Genomic DNA, 24,108 nt, shown 5'->3' with positions numbered 1-24,108 from the left:
CATGCACATTGCAATATGCTGCTATCAAAGAACGTTATCAAGAAGAACAGGGCTGAGGGGAAAGAGGGGGAATTCCACCCTCTGCTGGGAAAACACATACCTTCTTGTCAGTCTGTTTGGTTCCTCGTGCTTGTAATAAATAAGGAAACTGAGACCTACCTAAGCCTGAGTTTTCATGAACAGCTGCCTCTGTGTTCAGGGAAAACAGCAGAAGGTCACACAGTGAATCGCTACCTATTTAATTTACATTTTGTTAACTGAAACCTTCACGTGGGACCGCCCTTCTGACAATTCCCACATTGGCAGTTAGGGAATTCATCTGCAAAACTGAAGAGGAAGATGGTCTCCCTGCTGCTAAATCTGATTTCCCATCATGCACGGCACTAAAACACTTCACACTTGGCACAGGGCCAACACCACAAGCTGGTAAATGACACCATGATGCATCTCTGAGAGTCCAGAGCATTTTGCACTACAAAGGGAGATTTGATTTACAGACATCTGAACTACAAGGTCCCTTCCAACCTTCTGAATATTCCCCGGCCAAATAAACTTGGATTAGAAGTCTGAACTGAACAGTACTCTGAGGAAAATCTCAGAGTCTTATGCAGCATATACTTCAGCATGATTTTAAAATTTTAATTTAATTTTATAAGTATTGGAGCAAAATGTAGTATGGCTAGGGTACTGTGTATGCCCATACATGCCTACTCAGAAGTAAGTCTCATTGAGCTCCAAGGGACTTATTCCCAGGCAAGTGTGTACAGCAGGCGTGGTTAACCAATGGCCCTCCAGATGTTTATGGACTACAACTCCTATCATCCCTGACTGTTTACTATGCTGTCTGGGACTGATGGGAGTTGGAGTCCAACAACATCTGGAATGCCGCAGGTGGGTCACTCCTTGTGAATAGGATTGCAGCCCTGAATTCCCACCCCACCCTCACCCCCTTGTACAAATAATTCTCTTTTATACTTCATGCTAATCGCCTTTGCCTAAATGTCCTGTACTGCTTCAGCCAGAATGTGTTTAAATGACTTATTGTCCTTTGGGAGCTAAATTTAAGCCTCCTTGTGAGCTTGATCTCTTCCGAGAGAAATGACACATAAAGAAATATGGAATTCAATATCAGTTCTGCTTATCGGGTTGGTCACTCCAGAAGAATGTATGTGCACTGCAAGAGCTCTCACATTCTTAATTCTACCTTTCCTCCTGCAACAATCTGAAAGCATCCAGTCTATGAAGTATCAAGAACAGAACAGTTCAGCCAAATAGGACTTTTTGGCAATGAATTCCCAAGAGTAACATTTACACTGCCTATTTAAATCACATTTAAGCTAACGGTTACATTGCGGATGCATGGAAAGTGGTCAAAGTACCTCGAGCAAATGGGTTATGGAGAATGTTGATTTTTACAATGTTCCTTCCATCCATCAGTGTACTGACTTCCTGGCTGTTTTGTACTTTTTATTGTGGTTTTGGTTTTTATGCTAATGCTTTGATTTATGATTTTGGTTGGATTGTTTTATCATTTTCTTTTATTGTTAGTAGCCTTTAATTTTGGGGGGTGGGGTGGGGTGCAAGAGGCTGGGATATTATATATCAGAATGGAAAGATGTGTTCTTCATTTTGCTAGCACATAATTCCTGTCCCTGGAAGAGTGGCAAAGTATTTTCTCCTCTTCTAGTAATTTAATCCCCCCCCCCCCAGTTAATGCTCCTCTGTACAGTAAATCTTAACAGTATGGCTCTGTGTCACTCATTGGTGCTTTGTATGATTACATGTCATAATAGCTACTCCTATGCAAGATCAACGACCTCTGCTTAATTAGTCCTCTTTTGTTTGTTGAGTTATGATTATATTGTGCTTGTAAGAGAATGTGGCCAGATACTTGATCGCTTTCTCATCATCATATAATAAATCCCAAATTGGTTAATAACACTGTCCAATTGGCGGTAAGTCAATAGGGAAAAAAGAGAGAACCCAATGGATTATTTCCTCCTATGCATCATCTCTAATGTTTTAAAACAGGCCTAGTTACATTGCATATTGACAAGTTCAAAAAGGTGAGAAGACCTTGTGTACATGTTTAGAAATGCAATTTGTCAGCAACCAAAGAACATTATGTGGTAAAAGCAATATATTAAATTGAGTGATGTGTATGGAAATGGACTGAATCCAATAGGGAATGTGTGAACTGATGTCATTGTCAAAAAAACCAGAGCCCAAATAGTGGAAAACTGAGAATTTGGCCCAGGACAGTCTTGAAATGAATAATGTTAGACATAGTTAGTATTTGTCGATACTGTCAGGGAGCTTTCTTAGAATTTAAATTTATAGTAATGGTTGAAGAAGATGGAAAAGAAGAAGGTTGCTCCAAATGTTGATATCAAATGGGACAAAAGGGCAATTTCCTCAATCTGTTTAATAGTTATTATATGCATGTGACATAAATACTACCCCGTGCATATGGTTCTGGTCTCCATTCCAAGCTAGAGCTCTATACTTGAGGCCCTTAACTCCTCTAACCCCACTACTTTGCTAAGAGAGGGAGTGGGGGGGAATTGCTCGCTTCCTGTTCCCCATTTCTTTCTAAAAGCTGGATAGATTTTAGCCCATTTAAAATGTTCCTCATGCATGGATTGAAGCCGCTCTTATACATTGCGGAAATTGTAGCTGTTGTTTTTAGCTGAATTGATCATGAACATTGCAATGATTAAATGCTCTATCCATGCAGTGGTTCTAATCTGATGCTCCCTCCCACGACTGCTATTAATCTTATTTATTTATATATTTTAAAGAAAAGTGGTCCTAATCATGGATCTCAATCTAGATGCATCCTTGTTTTTCCCCTCTCTTGGCGATGCTCTCCATTTCTCTGCTTCTCCCTTGGCTTTCTCTCGGCTTCTTGAGGGATCTCGTTTAATTTCCCCTGTCTGACTAGCTCTTGAAGAAATACACGTTTATATTCCTTTTGCAATTTTCTAGAACTGCTGAAGAGCTGGTCTGAAGAGTACACCTACCACAGAAGTGCTTCATCTTGCTGATGGAGGAGAGTCAATCTCTTTGATGAGCACAGCAATAAGAACTCAAACAATGCTCTTCTATCCCATTTTCTTGGCTCCAGTGAAGTAGAGAATTTGTTGTGAGAGGAAGCATTTGTTTCTGCTCGTAATGTTGGAATAGGCACTGCCTGCAATACCATTGGATTGTGGCATTGTTCCTGCTTCCTATATTTACGCCAAAACCTGTGGAGCGGAATGGTGATCAGGTGCTTATTTTGTTCCGTCACAGGCACTTTGGCACAAGGCATTAAGATGGATGACAGATAATATCATGTGGTGAACAAAGTTCTTCAGAAGCCAGCATTTTGCCACAAGGTGCACACAGTGATATAGATGAGTAATCAATAAGTTCTGCTCTCTTCTCAAGATACGATTTATAAAATGTTTCTAGGCTAGAACTACATTGATAACATCTGTATATATTTTTTAAATTTGCTGTCACTAGGCATAAATGGCTTAAAGGGAACATGATTTGAATAGTGAAAAGTGGGTAGTGATTTTGATTGAAATGCAAATTATGATCTTGAATTACCAGAAACAATATAAACAGAGTGGAATGTGCAATTTGTACATTATAAGTGTCAAACTGCAGGTTGCACATTGCTGTGTGTTTACTTTTGCTGTTTTTTTAAAACATACAAACAAAAACATCCTGGGAGGCTGCCTTCTATAGTGCGAACAGTAGTGATGGGAAGGACTGGTTAACAACGCCAGCTTGCCACATCATCATCTTAAATCTCTTTGTAGCACACGGATGGGGTATGTCACCCCCTTTTTAAAGCTGTACAAGAGGTTTGCAGAATAAATATATTCAGAGGACCTAATGCAATTGAGATCAGTGTTCCTGTTGTCTCCTTAGGAAATTTTAGTAGAAGGCTTTCATCAGGCTACAATGGTAGGAAATGGTACACCAGCCAAAATTCCTTCTATTAATGATATTTGTTGCATCTTGTCAGCTGTGCGAGCTGATTTTTAAACACCTTAAAAAATAAACCCTCCTTTATAATACATGGAGTAAACTTGCTGACATAATGATCAGTATTTCAAATACTCACATCTATCCTGTTGTGTGTGGGGGTTTTTTGACATGGAAAGGTAACGGTCCCATTCTGAGAGACAATACATAGATAAAAACCAAATCACCTTCAATATAAGTGCGTTGGATTTAGTTGGTGACAAATGGAGGTGTAAGTGGTGCATAAACTGTAAGTGACAGACTAATGCAACACACTTGCTTTTGGCACCTGCCAAATGCCATCTTTGGGTAACTTTAACCGCTCTGTGGCACTCATTTTATAACCCTCTTAAAACATTTTGTCACAGCTGAAGGCCCCTCTGATATTTAAGCAGATGATACAGAAAGCAAGCTCACTGGTTATATTAATTTTACACTTAATTTGGGGGACATGATCTAGCAGTGTGCACAACAGGAACTGGAATGCAAATACTCACCCATGAAGGAGTATCAATCTCTGATTTCCCTCTTTTTTGCAGCAGTTTTCACTCCTGCATTACCTCACACACCATTGGGGTCCTCTGTCTAGCTAGAAAGAGTGGGCGGGGGTGGGAAATACATTTTTGATCACTTGTTGAAAAGCCAAGCAGATAGTCTTCTGGGAACCATGCTAATGGAAGGCAGGGCATCTGTGATAACATAACTTATAGTGATTATACACTGAGATATAGGTATGTTTTAGTGTGTGTGTGTGTGTGTGTGTGTGTGCAAGAGAAAGTATGTGTGTCTTTACAACGACAACGAAAGGATATGGGAAAGGACATCATTTATTTTTCATCCAAGTGCTTTTCCCAGTATTGGGATTGAAAAACAGAAAATGGATTTCAACAAGGAAACTTCTTGACAAATTGCAAGTGTCAAGAACCTAGAGCTGTGTTCACTTTTCTCACAAAAAAACGCAACACAGCAGGGGCAGGATGTTATCACACATAATGCTAAAAACACTTTCCAACTTCTTATTGCTATTTGTGTTCACATGTAAATGTGGGGCGGAGAATATAAAGGAGCCATTAATATATATTGTAACCCAAGTAGTAGTAGTAGTAATAATAATAATAATAATAATAATAATAATAATAATAATAATAAAATTTATTTATATCCCGCCCTCCCCAGCCTTAGCCGGGCTCAGGGCGGCTAACAACAATAAAACAGTACAAAAGTACAGCATAAACAACACTCTAAAATCGTTCATTATAAAATTAATAGGTTAATTAGGTTAATTAGTAGGTTTTTAATCATTCACACTGCTGTGTCAGGAAATGCGAAAAGCATTTTTAGTGTCCTGGCTAAAGGCCTTCTTGTATATATAAAAGGTAAAGGGACTCCTGATCGTTAGGTCCAGTCACAGATGACTCTGGGGTTGCGGCGCTCATCTTGCTTTACTGGCCGAGGGAGCCGGCATACAGCTTCCAGTTCATGACTAAGCCGCTTCTGGCGAACCAGTGCAGCGCACAGAAACGCTGTTTACTTTCCTGCCAGAGCGGTACCTATTTATCTACTTGCACTTTGATGTGCTTTCGAACTGCTAGGTGGACAGGAGCAGGGACCAAACAACGGGAGGTCACCCTGTCACGGGGATTTGAACCACCGACCTTCTGATCGGCAAACCCTAGGCTTTGTGGTTTAACCCACAGCACCACCCGCACCCCTTTTCTTGTATATATAGCTCAGTATGAACAGTATATAAGATAATTGTTTTTAAAGATCAGGTTCATTCCAGAAGTTGCCTTATACTCAGTCAGAACCTTGGTCCATCTATGTTACCACTGCTTACACTGACTGACAATGACTTTCAAGGGTTTCAGAAAGGGCTTTCTTCTAGCCCTGCCTGGAGGTACCATGGATTGAACCTGGAACCTTTTTCATGCAGTGCAAATGTTATACCACTGAGCTACAGCCAGAATAATCATACTGCATTCCAATATTTAGGATGCACAATGCCAACATTAATATCAGCCTATTCCACCACCCCAGCAAATATCCAACTATTACTAAAACCATACGTAAAATTATACAGTTCAGTTCAATTTATTGTCTCTAGCGAACAGCCATTACACACATGAAAATAATAAGAATTCAACTATGAATAGTGGTTGACATTTCTACTCCCCGACCTTTACAGGATAAATCATTTCCCATTCCCCCTTTTATTACACAAATTTCTGTGTACAAGAAATTTGGATGCTTTCCACATCAGACAGCAAAAAACAGGTCTTTGCAAGAGATGTCCTTCCTTTCTGCAATCTTAACAATGGATGGATGTAATTGTTTCTAAGATAGTTATAAAAAGGGCATTCGAGGAGTATGTGAGTTATGTCTTCTATAGACAGTGAGTTGCACTGGCAAACTCTATCCTCCTTAGGAACTCCTTTATGTAGTACTGTCCAATCTGCTAACGGAAGGACATTCAGTCTTGCCTGAGTAAAGGCTACCCTCATTGTAACATTGGGCAAATCTGCTAGATATCTTGGCAGGGATGGGTACAATGGAATAAAAAAAGCATACAATTTGTTCGATCGGCAGATCTTGATCTCAGCAGTTTGTGATTGCATCTCGGCGTCTTGAAACCTTCAGAGTATTAATTCTTTAGCTTTCCCAAAACCCTGCGTCACAAGAAAGGAGGCAGAGAGTCCCAACCTCATGGCAGCAGATTGCATTTCATGATTCCATGAGTTTGGGGTCATGTCTTCCCAAGATTCTGATACATGCTTAAAAATAGTTTTTAACCAAAAAAGCAGAGCTAGTCTAAGGGCTTTGGCTTTAATGGGCATTACAGCGAGTTCTGCACAGAGTGGTACTATTTTTGTAGAGATAGAGACTGACAAGAGTCTGCACAAAAACTTGTTTTGCGCTCTCTATAGTTCTTCCCGGTGTCACATGTGTAGGATGGTAGCCATGCCCACAGAGAATATTACATAGGTGGAATTCTTTGTAGCAACCAAGAGCGAAACATGCAGGGATTTAAGCCCATCATCCACTATAACTGCAGATATAATGACTATATGTACTGCACTACAGAAGACAATTCTCTGGTCAAAGAGCTTGAGGATCTTCTGTTTGAAGGGTTGTCCAGTCCATGTCTGCTTAAGAAAGTGAGAGCAGCAGATAGGGATGGAAAGACTAAAAAATGCTCTGAATTGAAACAGAAAGCATTGAGGGAGGGAAACGAATCTGTGTACAAGTTGGATTGAATTTGAAAGAAATAGATGGCAAGCTTCTTTCAGCAACTCTGGTAAAAGAATGGAAAAACAAAAGATGGGAAGTAGAATTTTTCAGGAAAGATAAGGACAGAGAAGTATGGTTGACATGGAATAGATGGATTTGGGTGTGGATAAGGACTGTATAATAATCAAATAATTATGGACTGATGCTCTAATACAAAAATACAGTGAAGATGTCTTGGAGGAAAAAGACAGATTGAACATTTCCTAATACTTGAGGAAATGTTGTGATGCTGGAGAGGAGGAGAACTATTGTAGAATATTATAATTTTATTTGTAAAACTTTCATTGGACTTCTTGCACTGAAAGAATTAGACGAACTGGAGCACCCCGGAATGAAGACTGGAAAATCACCTAGCAGAGGTGGAGCAATACTAATTTGGACTGAACATTTGACTATTTTGAAGAGCTATTGTGTATATATAACAGAGATGGATAGTTGGAAGTCCTTTTTACCATTTCCTTTCTTTTCTGTTCTTCTTTCTTTCTTTCATTCATACTTCCTATTGCTCTTTCTTTATTCTTCCCTTCTCTTTAGATTAGTTTGACCTTTACTGTATTTTTGTTGTTGAAAACTTAATAACAATTTGATTTTAAAAAAGAAAAAGGAAGGAAGGAAGGAAGGAAGGAAGGAAGGAAGGAAGGAAGGAAGGAAGGAAGGAAGGAAGGGAGAGAAGGATTCTTGAGGTTGCCCACTATAGTGAGAGGCTTGTTGTTCTATTTAAATGATAGTAATTATTTTAAAATTTGCTCCTGGGCAGATTCTATGCAAATGGGTCTCCTCTGTTGTCCTTTTATTTGGTGGCCACCTTCACTGAGAGCCAGGCTTCCAGACCAGAGTGTTGAACATGCAAAGCTTGTGGCTCAAGTTCAACTCTCCCCCCCCCTTTGCAAATTAACCGTGGCATCGAATGGTGCCTTTTGATTTTCCTACACAGTTGATCTACTTGAAGACAAATGAGCTGTACAAAAGCTAAGTGCTAGGAAACAATCAATTTTACTTGCCGAGCTTGCAGTCCCGTTCTCCCTGTTTCAAAACACAAACTCCCCTTGGCACAATACAGCACACCTGCTTGTGACAGTGATGCTTACAATCTTTGCAGTACCAGCGTTGAATGGTTCTCAATAGTGGGAGTGAGCCTTAAGTTGGCAGGTTGGCTACCTTGGACCCAATCCAAATTTTAATTTGAAGAGCAGGGCTGAAATGAGGCAGTTGGGCCCGTGTCAGTAAAACAAATACAGCTATTCTCTTGGCTCTGGGCTCTTGTTTACAAAAGCATTAAAATAATTTCCCCCAAATGGCAGTGATCCAACAACACTAAAAAAATCAATGGATGCTGCTGCAATCACAGTTGGGATCAAAAACTATAATGATCATTCTCTTAATATTAGCAGATACTGTTCTCATTTTATAATTATTTCATATTAATAGTATCTTTAACTTCATCACCTTTCATATTTCTTATTACTATTACAGTACAAAACTTGGGCTCACGCCTTTTCTTTCCTCCACCAGTGTGGCTGTGAGGAGGAGTTCAGGAGCTTCCATTTTTGATTCACTGCAGTTAATTAAGTTTAAACTGCAGCAATTGTGATTAATATTAACTGTTGTTTGTGGAAACAAGTCAGCTTTAGAGTTATGATTTGAAGTTGCTTTGTTTTAGACAAACCATTGTTAAGATTATCCAGGTTCGGATGACACGACACGCCTCGCTGAATCAGAGAGAATCAAAAACTTCTCTTTGCCACTGCATCAGAAAAAGGTAGAGGAGGGGGAAATACACAAAGCTAAGGCTTGTAGAAAGTCATTCCCACCATGCTGAGCCATGTTTTATGAACATGCTTAAGCCATGTTCTATGCTTTCTGCAAGGTTCATAATTTAAGGCTGATCTGCTGTGTGGAAAGACCTGGCTGTTTCCGAAGTGGTTGAGCTTTCAAAGTTTACAACCACAAGAAGATGGCTGCACTAATATAGCTGTTAGGGGGTCGCAGGGGGCAAGGATCCCCTAAAATTACTGGGTGCCAGGTACTCCCCATAATTTCTGAAATTAGTCAATGTGGATGTTGATGCATGGATTCAGCTAGGCCTAAAAAAGAAGCCAGCTTCAAGGAGTTTTACTTAGAGAGGTGCCATCAAAGAACAAAGACAGGTGATGGCAGAGTCATTACCCTGACAAAGGTGAGACATTCAGCATCAGACAAGAAATGAGGCGGAGTTGCTCCCCCATTGGTGTGTTAGTCAGTAAAGGACATAGCAAAGTTGCGAGGGGGAAGTTGCCAAGGTTACAGTGGGCAAGATGTCCTCACAAGAAGGACGCTCTTTTTGCACAAGGCTTGAGTTGTGTTGGAGCAAGGGTTTGGTGGAAGAAGAGAGAGCCAGGACCTCCATGTGGGGCTGACTGGGTGAGGCTGCAAACAGATATTGAGGAGCATGGCTGGCTTCTGTTTGCTGAAGCTATCCAAGGAACAACAAGAGGCACCCTTGTGGTGTAACTCCCTCCACCTAAACTCAGGTGTAAAGGTAAAGGTAAAGGGACCCCTGACCATTAAGTCCAGTTGTGGACAACTCTGGGGTTGCGGCGCTCATCTCGCTTTACTGGCTGAGGGAGCCGGTGTTTGTCCACAGACAGCTTCTGGATCATGTGGCAAGCATGACTAAGCTGCTTCTGGCGAACCAGAGCAGGTGTAAATGTGTGTAAATAAACCACATATCTTAAAGACACTACAGTCTCCACTATGCCTCATTGCAAAGGAACACAATCCCTGGTTAAGTGCCAAGACCCCTCGAACTTGATAGAGATTGGGGTGGCTGGTAGCACAACGTTTTCATTTAATCTACAAGCATAAAATATTTGCACACAGTTTTGGCCACAGGAATTTATTTGTGCCAGGAATGTGTAATGCTTAGTTCTTATGCCATGGATGTCAATTCCTTCTCCTCCTCCCCACCCACTCTCCCATCAATTCCCAGAAATATTTTGTTGCAGTATCTGTTTCGTGTTAGTTATTGGATAGTTGCCATGGTTTCCAATGGAAGAAGCATGTAATTATTGCATACAGCTGGTCTGACAAAAATTCTGCATGGTACTTTGTAGTAACTTGATAAATTGAATCCTCTTTGTAGGAGGAAGATGAAAGGGTTTAAAGGAATAACCCATAAAATGTCTGAAGCAAGGAGAGCGTGCTGCAGGGATATTGATTAGGGGAAATAAGCCTACCTCCAGCTCAGCATGTCTTAGTGTAAATTTCAAAGTGAAAAGGATGTAAAGATTAAAGATGTGCTTCATTTTTACCATGCACCAGTCAGGGATTTCCAAATGGTGGGTCAGGGCTGAATAAAAAGTCACCTGTAAGTAAGGATGGACTGGAATTTTGCCCAGTCCATACTTTAAGAGGCTCTGATGTCATTCACACCTGCCAAATTAATACAACGCTGGGAACAAAATTACCCTTCCAGTTTTGCACTTCTCCACTTCTCGGCTAAAAGGGGGGGGGGTTACCAAGATGCCAAAGAATACATATTTTAGGGTAAAATGCAATACCTTTACAAATATGTATGCTGAGATACAATGCTATTTTGTTTTAAACTGGTGTTTATACATATATTTAAATATATATATATATATTTATTCCTTCATTGTATGGTGTGGACTAATTACCCTTGGGGTCCCTTCCAACCCTACAATTCTACAATTCTATGATTTAAGTATACATTTTTATATGGATTAAAGATAATCATAATAGATTAATGCAGAAGCAGGGTGGAACAGACCTAAATGAACACAAGTAAAATTGAGGTATAAAGTGGGCACCGTTGTCATTCTAAAGAACGAGGGGGGGTGTTCATGGGGAGTTCCAGCACCTCTTTTTCTAGAAAAACAACACTGGAAAGGCTGATAATCATTAATTCCGTTTTATCATATTTACCTAGGCCAATAAGAGCCACTTAAATCCAACGTCTGTACACAAGAAAACAAAATTACACCAAGCCATTGCTCACTAATAACAACTGGGGAAATATTTGTATCTTTGAGTTCAGTTGACCTTCCAACTTATATAAAAGTTTAAGAAAGGACAAGCCAAGATAAAGATATAAGATTATTATTTAATGACAACATATTGGATGTAGATCTGAAGAAGTGTGCATGCACACGAAAGCTCATACCAAGAACTAACTTAGTTGGTCTTTAAGGTGCTACTGGAAGGAATTTTTTTTGTTTTAACATATTGGATGATATACACTTCATATTAAGAGTACATCCATTGACAAGTGTCCATTCATTTTAATGTGTCTCCTCTAACTTTAGATATTATCCCTAAGTCTGATTCCTCATTGTGTTGCCAGTCCTTTCACTTTTTAAAGAATTAATTTTTGTACTTTGTATTTGTTATGACAATTACGTATTGACAATGAACTGAAAGCCGAAGAGCTGCAATAAGACTGTGCACTGCAGGTAGTAATTCTTCCTCACTGAGTTGTGTGAGGAATTGGATCTCAGAGCCTCTCATCAATTCTGTCCACTCTTCTTCATCTTCCATGCTCTCCGACTTCACTCTGAAAGTTTTAATTTGTCACCTAGAGTTAACTAATTAGGAAGTTGTCACTTTTTTGGCCTTTCATCAACAGGGCACACTACAGGAAATATGAGCTGAAAGTGTAATTTGTTCATTACACATTGCAAAACTGCCAACCGCTTCTGTCCTTTGGGAGTTTTATTTACTTCTTTCAAAAGCAGCCACCAATCTCCTACATGAGTGTTAATCTTCTTTGTCCCTTTGATATACTCACCTCCTAATCAATTAATCACATCTCTTGCTTTCTGTTAACCATGTGAGGCATCAGAGGTCATAAGTAGGTCAGCAGATGAAAATTGAGAGACTTGGCATCAAAAACCCAGAGGGAACTATTTTAAACTTTCAAAACACAGAGAGCTTGCAACCATTTAAGCCTATCTGCCAGATAACTGTAACGAGGCAATAAGCTGCTGCTGCTGCTATACTGAAACCTGTTTCCCAATTTTTTGAAATACTTCTTCCTCTGTGGTTTATCATTTCTTTATCATTTTGGATACATGAATAAGTTTACCTTGTTGTTGCAAGGTTGTCGAGGACGGTTCATGTGTCCTCCCCACCCCACATTAAACATTTATCCAGTGCTCTTCAGCCTCCCCAGGTGCCCATGTTTCATCATCTGAAAAAAGCCCCATTAAATCTACTTGCAGGATTTAATTGATGTGTGGGAAGCTGGGGAGGCTTGGTCCTGGTTTTGTTTTTAATGGAAATGCTTCCTATTTCTTTTTTAAAAAATCTTTCTGGATTTATTTCTTCAAAAGTTAAAATACTTTTAATGGAAATGCTTCATCTCAAACTCCTCAACAACAAACAGCTGTCAGGCACAAAGCAGGCAGCATTCCTAGTATTTTGTGCTTACATGAAGGTCCAGCCTAGGATATCACAGAGGTTGCACCTGGGTAGGCTGCAGGGAGCAAATCACCAGGGGGATGATTTGCACAATGAGAGAAAGGACTGAAAGCCCTTAACCATTAAGGTAAGCACAGCAAAAATCCTGCACCCTGTGAATGAAAATTTCACTGAAATTTGATAATTTTCAAAGACAGAATAAACTGCATTTGTGGGTTGCTAAATAACACAGCTGTGTGCCAGCTCTGGACAAATCCTGGATCTTGAATTGAATTGGGCTGATCCAGGTCGATCCAGAATTTGCCTGGAACAGGTTGAAACAGCCGTTGATTTCCAGAGTGATAAGGGTATATCAAACTGTGGGTCGGTGGTGGTCAGCTTTAATTAGGATTTGAATCCCTATTTCAACATGCAGTTGACAGCAGAGAGAGGGAGAAGGCGATGCAGGCAGAACCTCTCACTTCTCCTTCACCCCTCACTAACCAATCACATGTTTAACTAGGGATTAAACACCTATTTAATCTTAGGAACATGGAAGGCCCCCAGTTAGTTTCGAAGTCAGGCCCAGATCTACTTGGATTGAATGTGATCTGAGGTGCCAAATAGGGTCCTGAACTGGATCCATGTTGTCATCATCATAGTGCTTTGCTGTTTCGAAGTCCATTTGTTCAGAACTTTTGAGATAAAGCCACAATATTCTACATAAATTTCTACATACAGCCTCTACTGAACCCATCTAACAGCCCCCTCCATAAGCTACAGGTTTTTTTATTGGAAAAGGGAAGACAATACCTGCTCCACATACAGTGTTCCCCCAGAATTGTTTTCCTAAGGACCTTCCCAATTTCTCCTTTTCTCTCTTCAGACAATGTACAAAGAGTTATTCAGTTTTATTCCCACAATAACTCTGCAGGTGTATTAAATTTATGAGGTTTAACATTCAGAATGGTTGAAGCAACATATTTCCAATGTCTACTGGAAATTTTATTTCATTGAGATTTTATAGCCAGGGTAGATTGCAATACATGGATTGGGTACTCATAGCTATAGTCTAGCTTTCACAATGAGCAGATGAGTTAATAAAGCTGGGTCTGGATTGTACCACTTTGCATGGCAGATGGCATCTTACATGAAGGAATGGGGGGTGGGGACAGTAAGAGCCAGAACCCATCCCACAGAAAACTAACACACCGATGAAAAGGCTAAGCTACAATGCTGTTCACTTGTATGTTCAGGATTCTTACTATTTTTTAATATGGAAGACTACTCAGTCACCTGAGTCTCCACCTTCAGTCTGAAGAGCCACAATCCAGACACAACCTTCCCTCTTCCATCTCCTGCTTATGAGAAGTTGGCTTTTGAGAATAGGGCGCTATTTTCAAGAATGGTGAAAATAGAGACATCCCATGCAAGACATCCCAAGGAATGTTGGCAGAGAGAATAACTAAGAGCTGTAATGTCACCTGCCCTGGTTAAAAATGGGAAAGGTTGAACAACAACAACTGTCTTATTTATGATGATTTATAATGATGAGGATGATGATTTTATTATTTAAACCCTGCCACTCTGGGCGGCTCCCAACAAAATATTAAAAACACAATAAATCACAGATCATTTAAAACTTCCCTATACTGTACAGGGCTGCTTTCAGATGTCTTTTAAAAGTCGCATGGTTATTTATCTGTTTGACATCTGATTGGAGGGCGTTGTTTATTGTGGAAAAACAATGGGCCACAAATTTGAGTGTGTGTGTGAATAATTCACACAAGTAAATCTGAAATGGAATGGAATCCTTCAACTGTTTATCTGTAGTCCCTACAAGGTTGGGGAAAACCTGACAAACGAACCAGGAAACATGATTTGTGTTGGTGGAAGGGGCAGGTGCCTATAATAATTACAATAAAACCGAATAAAATAATAATAATAATAATAATAATAATAATAATAATAATAATGGGAACTGCTGCATCAAGGCTTTAACTAAATGACCAATGATACCACTGAAAGTCTGTGATCCATCACAGCCTTTTAAAAAGGATTTTTTTCTGGGACTATGACAGTATTATGCTGGGACTATGACAGTATCCCAGACTAGACTCCCAGTCCGGTTGAATCTAATTCAATGTGCTCATTTTCCTTTAAAGCCCTTTGTGATTTAGGACTAAGTACTTTTTGATATTTTCCTGTCTATACATCAAGAAATTCTGTAGAGGGCTTTCTACCAGTACCCTCACCAATTGAAGTGAGATGGGTAGCTACAGAAGATAGGGCCTTCTTTGTGGTGACACCCCAGCAAAGAGCATAAGGCCCATCTTGTCCAGCAGTCTGTATTTACAAGTGTCCAACCTGTGTGAAGCCCTCAAGCAGGAACCGAGTGCAACAGCACTCTCTGTATATGGGATTCCCACTGACTGGTAACTGTGGAACACTTTCCTTAGAGAGGCTCACAAAATGCCTACTTTATTGCTGTTCTGGTGCCCAATAGGGAATCAGCTTTTTAGGCTGCAGTCTTATTCACACATACCTAGGACTTACTTCTGAGCAGGCATGCATAGTAATCTGCTGTTACTGAGCTGGCACATATAGGATCGCACAGTTAGTTGCATTAGGTTTATAACAACAGTGCTTTATTTCCATGCTTGTCAATCAACCACCTGCCCCTCTCCAAACCTCCCTGCACCCCATTAAAAAGTAAAAACACAGGTACCAAAAATATTGACCAATCATGGTTATTACAAACTTCATTAAATAATGAAAGCTGAAAATCATGGTTCTGTTCTGAAACAGTTTCACTGCCTGATGAGGTGCTTCCCCAATCAGTTCAGGGTGCTAATGGTTATCATTAAAGTTTGTGGCAGCTCAGGCCCTCTTGGATATCTAAAAGCTGTCTTTTCTCATGTCTGCTTTCCTGTGCATTAAGATCTTTGGGTTTCTGATGTTAGGTGGGTGGCAATTGCACAGAGGGCCTCTATGGAATACTCTCACCATAGAGGCTCTCCAGCTCATATATATCGTCCGTCACAGAGCTTCAGTATGCTGATGACAACGTAGTGTGCGTACGCTCAGAGGATGGCCTCCAAACCATCCTAAATATCTTTGCAGAAGCTTATGAAAAGCTTGGCTTATCACTCAACATCCAAAAAACCAAAGTGCTGCACCAACAAAAACAAAATAACCCCTCTGCAGCACCACAAATCCAACTCAATGGTGTAACGTTGGAAAATGTTGATCGCTTCTCTTGCCTAGGCAGTTATCTTCCACAAGGCCCAACATTGATGCCGAAATCCAGCATCGCCTGAGCTCTGCGAGCGCGGCTTTCTCCTGATTGAAGTGCAGAGTGTTTGAGGACCGGGACATTCGCAGGGAAACCAAAATGCTTGTTTACAAAGTTATTGTACTACCAACTGTTATGTACTGAGAACGCCATCCGCCACATCCGTTCGGTGCCATTCCACCCAGCCACCAATGGCCAAGCAGAACGCATGGTGCGGACCACCAAGGACACCCTTCGCCGCATGACGCAAGGGGATTGGGAGTACCGCCTTGCCACATTCCTTCTAGCACAGCACAGCACCCCCAGCTCAACGACTGGCCGGAGCCCCGCTGAACTACTAATGGGTCGGCGCCTTGCAATCAGATTGGACCGTCTTCACCCCGATAGAGCTCAGGATGAGGGAGGGGTGGGGGAAGGCAGGAACCCCCGGACCTTCGAGGCCCAGGACCCAGTGTACGCAAAGAATTTTGGGGCAGGCCCTGCATGGGTACCCGCCACAGTCACCAGGGTCACTGGCCCCGTGTCGTATGAGGTGCTAACAGATGGGGGGCAATGCTGGCGCCGCCACTGCGACCAGATACGGCGACGATTCCCGGGAGAAAACCAGGAGGAGGAGGACAGGTCAAGGGAGTCCCAAGGGAACAGTGGGGCAGTGAGGCCCATAGAGCAGCAGGGACAAGCAGGAAAGGCAGAATCAGTAAATACAGAGAGGACCCGTGAGGCCGAAGGGACACCAGAACCAGAACTACGACTGAGCGAGCAGGTTGCACCAGACCAAACAGCCCCATCACAGCCAGCATCCTTGGAACACGAGCCAGAACCTGAACCCCGGACCAGGGAACACCCCAGGCCGCAACGCACACGTAGGCCGCCGGCGTACCTTCAGGACTATGAATGCGACCTCCCGGGCAGGACTGGAACTTAGAGGGGAGGGGTGTTATGTACTGAGTGAATAGGATCCAAACTGCAACAGTCTGATTGGTCCTAGAACAATAGGCTCCAAAAGGCAGCAGTCTGATTGGTCCTAGAACAATAGGATTCAGAATGCAGCAGTCTGATTGGTCCTAGAACAATGCAGCAATATGATTGGTTGGCAGGAACCACCCAATCATGCTCCAGACAGAAGTGAATCCACAACCTGATTGGCTTACAGTAGAATTCCAGAATTAGCCAATCATGTGCAGCCTATTGTGTAAATAATGTATATAAAGCAGATACTTTGAGGGGACTTTCATTCATTCCTCCTCACCACTATGAGCTGAATAAAGAGCATGAAATCACTTTGGGACTCTGAGTATATTTCACCAACTTTACTATATGCTTGTGAAACATGGACCACTTATAAATGCCATCTCCAGCTCCTTGAAAGATTCCATCAACAGTGTCTCCAATAATTTTTACACATCACTTGGGAAGACAGGCGAACTAATATCAGTGTACTGGAAGAAGCAAAGATCACCAGTGTTGAAGCAATGATTCTTCAACATCAACTTTGTTGGACTGCTCATGTTGTGTGGATGCCTGATGATCGTCTTCCAAAGCAACTACTCTATTCCAAACTTAAAAATGGAAAGCGTAATGCTGGTGGTCAACAAAAGAGGTTTAAAGACTGTCTCAAGGCATATTTTTAAAAAATGTAGTATAAACACTGACAACTGGGAAACACTGGTCTGCGAGAACCCCAGTTGGAGAACAGCCTTTACCAAAGGTGTCATGGGCTTTGAAGACACTCGAACTCAGGACACAAGAGAGAAACGTGCTAGGAGGAAGGCACGCTTGGCAAATCTACACCATGATCAACTCCTGCCAGGAAGCCAATGTCCCCATTGTGGAAGAACGTGCGGATCCAGAATTGGCTTCCACAGTCACTTACAGACTCATTGTTAAAACCGTGTTTATGGAAGACAATCTTACTCGGTTACGAGTGATCGCCAAAGAAGAAGAAGATATCTTTGGTGCCAAATAACTTTTTATTTTCCCTAAATCAAACAGTGGACCAAACTATGTGTTGGGTTAATCACATGGCTTGCCTTTAATGAAGGATTTTCCTTCCAATCTGGACTAGGATTGAACAGATAATCAGACCCGCCAAGTGTGTCTATTTTCTAGGGACCTCCCTGATTTAGAGAAGCCACCTCAGTTTCTGATTTGATCCTGGAGTGTTCTACTGTTTCTTAGGAAGTCCCTATTTTCATAGGAGAAATGTTGGAGGGTATGGGGTTATCTGACCCCTGAGCCGTCCATAGGCGCCGACTCCATGGGGCCTGAGGGGGCCCGAGCCCCCTCAAAAATTCGTTTGGGGGGGGCTCTGCCCCCCCAATAATTTAAGAAAATTATTAGTTATATTATGCTTTGTAAAATCACAAACTTATGTTGGTATTTTTTATTTTCCTTGTTTGACGATAGTTACCTTTTAAAATACATTCAGTAATGAGTTAAAACAAAGCCACTCCCGATCTAGAGAGGGGGTGGGGTTGCGGGCTCTCGACCCATCAACAATCTCGCGGGGCTGGCGTCAGCCCAGCGAGAAGCGGGGATTCCCTCTAGCTCATTAATATTCACCGCCCACGGTGGCAGCCAATCGGCTGCCGCAAAGGGCGGGCCCTCACAGGTTCACTTAAGGTCGGGGCAGCCCGGGGCTCGCCCCTTTCGTTCCCCCAGCAGCAGCAGTTTGGAGGTCTTGGGCCCCCCCAATATTTTTTATAAGTTGGTATGGGCCCCCGCCCCCCCAATATTTTTTATAAGTCGGCGCCCCTGGAGCCGTCTTAAGGTAATCCTGTATAGGGAAGGTTTTTAAAAATGTTTTATTATGTTTCTAGATACGTTGGAAGCTGCTCAGAGTGGGCGGGCAACCCAGTAAGATGTGTGGGGTAGAAATAGCAAAGTTATCATTATGGAATGGGACGTACCTATTTTCATCAGAGAAATGTTGGTGGCTATGAGAGAGATATCTCTTCCCCCACTGTGCCCTGCCACCACCTCCTTCCCCTTCCATTATCTGTGATCAAGCCCATTCTTGATTTAGTCCAAAGCAGAGCAAAGATTAATTGCCTCCTCTTCCTGCTCAGTATTAGGATCCTGATCTTTGCGAAAGGAAAATTCTACACTTAAGAGGAAATTTCTTTTTGAATGTAACATGTGGTTTGGTCCTGAGGTTTTTTCTTCTTCTTGCAGCTGATTCCCTGCTGCTGCTGTTTTTCTTCTGATTGTGCAGTTTGTATGTGCCATTTGGACATGGTTTTGTTGCTTGTTTTAAAGTTTCAGATTTTAATGAGAGCTAGCATGGTGGTTAGTGTCAGACTAGGGCCAGGAAGACCTGGGTTCCAATCCACACTCAGCTTTAAAACCTAGTGGACTACTCTTTCTCTCTTTCTCAGTTTAATGTAGTTTACAAGATTGTTGTGAGAGAAAATTTGGAGGATGGGGGGTGGGGAGAACAATGTTTGCCACCCTAAATTCCTGGGGTGGGGGGAGGAATGTAATAAATAACTAAATAAAACATACAAACCCACATGCAGCTACTGCATTTAGAAAAACTCTACTGCAATATCTGAAGCAGGAATATTTGTTTCCGTGCAGAAACTAGCCTCCCCCTCCTTCCCCAACCATTTTCTCGTTCCTTACCTGTGGCTGTTTCAGAGGGGAAAACATTCAGCAGGGCTCATCATTGTCCTTTATGCTTCAGGCATCCACTGTTTTGCTTCTTGGGGTTGCTATATGGGGTGAAACTTGGCACCCCAAAGATGGCTGCTGCTAAGACCCTCTCCCTAGAATAGCATCACAGAATCGGCTTGTCTCATGCTCAGTTTCAATCCTGCTGCAGCCATAGGAAGACTTTCTGTCACACCACTACGTTGATTTCACAGACAGATTGGAACCGAAGGAGTCCAGGCACCAATGAGGCAGCGCTTCGCTTAGGAAATACCAGGGTTTCCCTAGCAACAGGTTGAAAGCTTAGAATTATAGCTAGGAAACCATGGGGTTTCCCTAGCTACGGACAGCTACTGACGAGCGTAAGAGCATCACTCAGCTCAGCCTGGCAATGCAAAAGCACACTCAAACGTTTGCTTTCCCCTCCTCTCCTTGCTGCAATATACGAACAGAGCAAGTAGTAATCCATGTTTCCATGGATTTTGGAAGCAACTGATAGAAGAGGTGTGTCTGTGAAAATGTTTTGCAGCAGAATCTGGGCTCCCAAACTGCAAATTTCTGATGGAAACAGCCGGCTCGAGGAGCTAGGAGCATGGCTGAATGGTTAACTCTCCATGCCCATCAAAAAGTTTGAAAGGTAAGAGAAAACTCCATGCATGCTGCCAAGAGGATGCTTGCTTAGGGTGTTTCTAGGTAGCTAGTGTGGCAAAATGGCCTGCATTGTGTATGGCACCACCACATGGTGAGCTTCTCAAAGCTATATAAAGGGGTTTCCTCAGCATTCAGTACTGCCCACTCCCAGTTAGAGATGGGAACTCCCCACCCCACCTCTTCAATTTTGTTAATGTTGGTGAAAATATTTTTCACTTGCCCCAAAATTCCTGAGCGGGGTGGTTCAGATTTGTCTCAGATTTCACTTTAGACAAAATTCAGTGGCAATCTGGCAATGCACAGCTCTCTTCAGACATAGCACATGGAGTGGAAATTCTTTATAGAGAAAACCAGTGAATATTTATTCAGAAAAAGTATCCATGCTTTCAGCAGCATATATAACATAAATGAATATAAAACTGAAGCCTTAGACTGCGACCCTGTTCTTTCATTTACCTCAGAGCAAACCAAGTTGTATTATATGAGAATTGTGTAAAGATTGTGAATTTTCTTTGAGATTTTTTTTAAAGTGGTGTTTAGCCTAAGTAGAATATTGTAGCTTTACAGTGCCCCACACACACACACACACACACACACACACACACACACACACACCTTTATTCTGAATGGCAATGGCTGATCTTGATTTACTCTAGGATGGGGGAAGTACAACCTTGACACACACTCACTCTCTCTCTCTCTCTCTCTCTCTCTCTCTCTCTCTCTCTCTCTCTCTCTCACACACACACACACACACACACACACACACACACACTGTCTGCAGCTGCCTCCTGTAACCCAAGAGTGGGGAACTGTGGACACCCAGAAAGTAACTGTTGGACTACAGTGTGCTGGCTGAGGCTGATGGGAAATTTATTAGATTGGTTTGCAAGCAGGTTCTGGTTTAATCAATTTCACCCTTCAGATGCAAGAGAGGAGGAGCCTTTCAAGGTCCCAATTCCCCCCCCCCCTTTTTTTAAAGGACTACTTGAGCATTCATTATTTTAGTTCTAAAAACACTTATTTGTACCCCAACCTTCATTATCTGATTTCAGGGCATGTGTGCTTGTGTGTAGTGTATCACCTATCCTTTCATTATAACAAAAATATATATGCAAAACTTTAAAAATGGTTCCAAGACTAGTCTGGATTCTGTGATGTGAGTTGTCATGACTATTGGGCTCAGACCACAACAAACATAGCAAAATGCCTGTGTGTGTATTGTAATAGGACTGATCGTGCTTCTTGAGGCAAGTTCCAGTTTTCCTAGGCTACAGCTTGAAGTGCTAGGGATGGATGTTCTTACGAAAGCTTCCAGAAATTGATTTATCTAGCCCAGTACTGGCTACATGGGCTGGAGGCAGCTCTCAGAGTATTAAACAGGGTTGTTTCCCAGCCCTGCCCGAAGATGCTAAGGACTAAAACCTGGTACCCTTTTGCAAACAAAACAGGCTATGTGCTCTACAGCTAAACTAGGCCTCCTCCCCCCCACCCCAAATTTGTAGAACCGGTTTGCTAAGAAATCACGTTAGAGAACCTCCTTCCTTGGAGGTCTTTCAGCAGAGGTTGGATGGCCATTTGTCATGGATACTTTACCTGAGGTTCCTGCACTGCAGGGCTTGGATTAGATGGCCCTTGGGGTCCCTTCCAAAGCTATGGTTCTATGGATGACAGTGTGTGCTGCAGGCAATAAAACAGCTCTAAAATACCACCTCCAAGGCTACAGTCCTATGTACACTTTCCTGGGCGCAAGCCCCAGTGGGACCATGCATACAACTGAACTGTCTTTCTCTGAAATGCTGTTGCTTGTGCAAAGCCTAGGTAAGATTCGAAATGAAGCTAGGTTTCCCTCGTTATTGAAGCTTCTTAGGCTTCAGTGAGAAGTCTTGTGAGCAGACAGCTTTTCTGAGGGATAGCCCTTCCACATCTACCAGTAACCTTGTGAATCCATTATTCAGGAGGTTCCCCGTTAAGGTGCATCTAATGGGAACCAAATTCTCTTTTGTCTGTTGAATTGTCCTTTTGAATGAAAAACGAGATTGATTTTGACACTTAAAAAATATATCTGCTCTCACTAAGGCGCCTCCTGCTTTGGAAAAGAAATGGATCTGGAGAATTCTGCTTCAAATTCTTCAGCATAGCAGAACTGTAGAAATATTCTAAAATGAGAAGGAAAACAACATAGCTGTGGGTCATAAATATTTTCTAAATGACAAGCTCTCAGGTCGTTTGCTCATCAAGGTGGTGCAATGTCCTTGACTTGCTTTGAAGATTTTAGATGTTACATCGGAGGGCATTTTGATCAGAGATGATGCACTGATAACCAAGCTGTGTTGTATAATTAATACCATCAGGTGTTCAAATGAAGAATAACTATGAAAACTACTCATGTGATAGAATCAGGATGCTCAAATAGAATTATCATTTGTAACATTTTGTGGGAGAAAGAGTAGATCTTTTTAAGGCTATGCTGAAGTCTCCTGTTTTTAGTTAGCTATAGCAGCTGAGGATAGTTTGGTGGGGATATATTTTCCCCAAATGTTTTTGTTCTCTTTCTCCAGAACACTTTTGATGTACGAATATTTACTTTCCTTCGTCAGCAGGATGTTGGAGGGTATGCTTCCTTTTGGTAGATGTGAGAAAGGGCTCCGCATGTGTAAGTACGCGGTAGAAGGATTGAGTCTGATGAGGCCAGGATCCCTACCTGCTTGCATAGCATCTCTATGCACATATGTTCACACACGTAAAGCCACTTCTCATGCATGCAATGCGTGTGGATAGTTTTGAGGAGGAGTGGTCTGCAGACATGAAAGCTTGGGGGGGGACAAGGCTAGTCCACGCTGCTCTATTATCCCCCTCCTCTACGTACTCACATTATTTAAACACATGGGGAAACCCTCTGATATTATTGTCACATGGAACTCATTTGAAGGTTATAATAAATGTTCCATGATCTCTTGCAGTCTCACCCAAATCATAGTAAATTGAGCTGGAATCCTATCATTATTTTCCAGTACATATAAGGTGAAGATGTCATGTCGGACATCAGTGTCAGTCTTTCTTGGAAATGCATCATCCATCTAGAAAATGTAAAATATGGAATCATCTGAAAATATTACACCAAAGTCACTTTTAAGCACTGGGTCCCATTGGTTAATCACTCTATATTTTTGCTAGTTTTGTGTTGCCTAATTCATGTTATCTAACATCTGTAATTGTTAATGGTTTTCTAAAAAAAAATGTAAAGCTTAACCCTAACATGCATACAAATAATTCTTTTGTATGGCTGTGATCCTATACCCTTTTACCTGGGAGTAAATCCCATTGAAACTCTTAGATCTTACTTCCAAGTAAACATGCTTGTGCTGTCTGTTACCTATGTTTCAGTTTAATTGACACAGGACTTAATTAAATATTACAAAGCAGAGTTTAATCTTTGATTTATTGTTTGAATAGTTACATTAATCTGTCACAAATAAATCAGGCTTCACTAGGGCTTAACACTGCAGGCTTGCCTTGTTAGTTTAATAATTTAACATCCACTGCCGGGAACAAAGAAGAGCGTTGGCGGTCTGTTTCATAGATCTTTCATTTTAGGCTTTAATCTTGTAGATCACACATTAGCTAGTTGCTGGGGAAATTATGGTGCTGGCCATGAGTAACTGAGCTCTCCGTTTTAAAAGCACGTTTAATTAGCAGTTCAGACCCCGTAAATATGGAGTTTCCTTCTCCTCAGCTGTGAAGGAGGCAATACAAAAGATTGCTAAAATGTAAAACGTGCTCTAATCTCTCATTTTGGTTAATGC

At 41.6% G+C, this 24,108-nt stretch overlaps 1 protein-coding gene and 1 long non-coding RNA gene across 6 annotated transcripts in view; one reads left to right on the top strand and one right to left on the bottom strand.

Moving 5' to 3' along the window:
• Window positions 1–19,945, bottom strand: part of LOC309368877 — a 112,669-nt gene extending 92,724 nt beyond the window's left edge. The window contains exon 1 of one of the 2 annotated variants that reach the window (XR_014167940.1): window positions 19,625–19,945. This is a non-coding gene — a long non-coding RNA (uncharacterized lncRNA). The remainder of the gene's footprint in view (window positions 1–19,624) is intronic. The other variant, XR_014167941.1, reaches the window with a different exon arrangement.
• Window positions 19,946–20,212: 267 nt separating this feature from the next.
• LOC309368869 (uncharacterized protein) overlaps window positions 20,213–24,108 on the top strand; it is a 269,378-nt gene continuing 265,482 nt past the window's right edge. For 2 of the 4 annotated variants that reach the window (XR_014167927.1, XR_014167928.1), the window contains exon 1: window positions 20,213–20,288. Coding sequence is in view for 2 of the 4 variants with exons in the window: in XM_081909230.1 (XP_081765356.1) it covers window positions 20,266–20,288 (23 nt within the window). In the remaining 2 variants the exon portion in view is untranslated. The remainder of the gene's footprint in view (window positions 20,289–24,108) is intronic. The other 2 variants (XM_081909230.1, XM_081909229.1) reach the window with 1 other exon arrangement.

The sequence above is a fragment of the Podarcis melisellensis genome, assembly GCF_964234715.1.
Source record: "Podarcis melisellensis genome assembly, chromosome: 4".
Taxonomy (NCBI): Eukaryota; Metazoa; Chordata; class Lepidosauria; order Squamata; family Lacertidae; genus Podarcis; species Podarcis melisellensis.
This window is presented reverse-complemented; position numbering and strand designations above follow the sequence as displayed.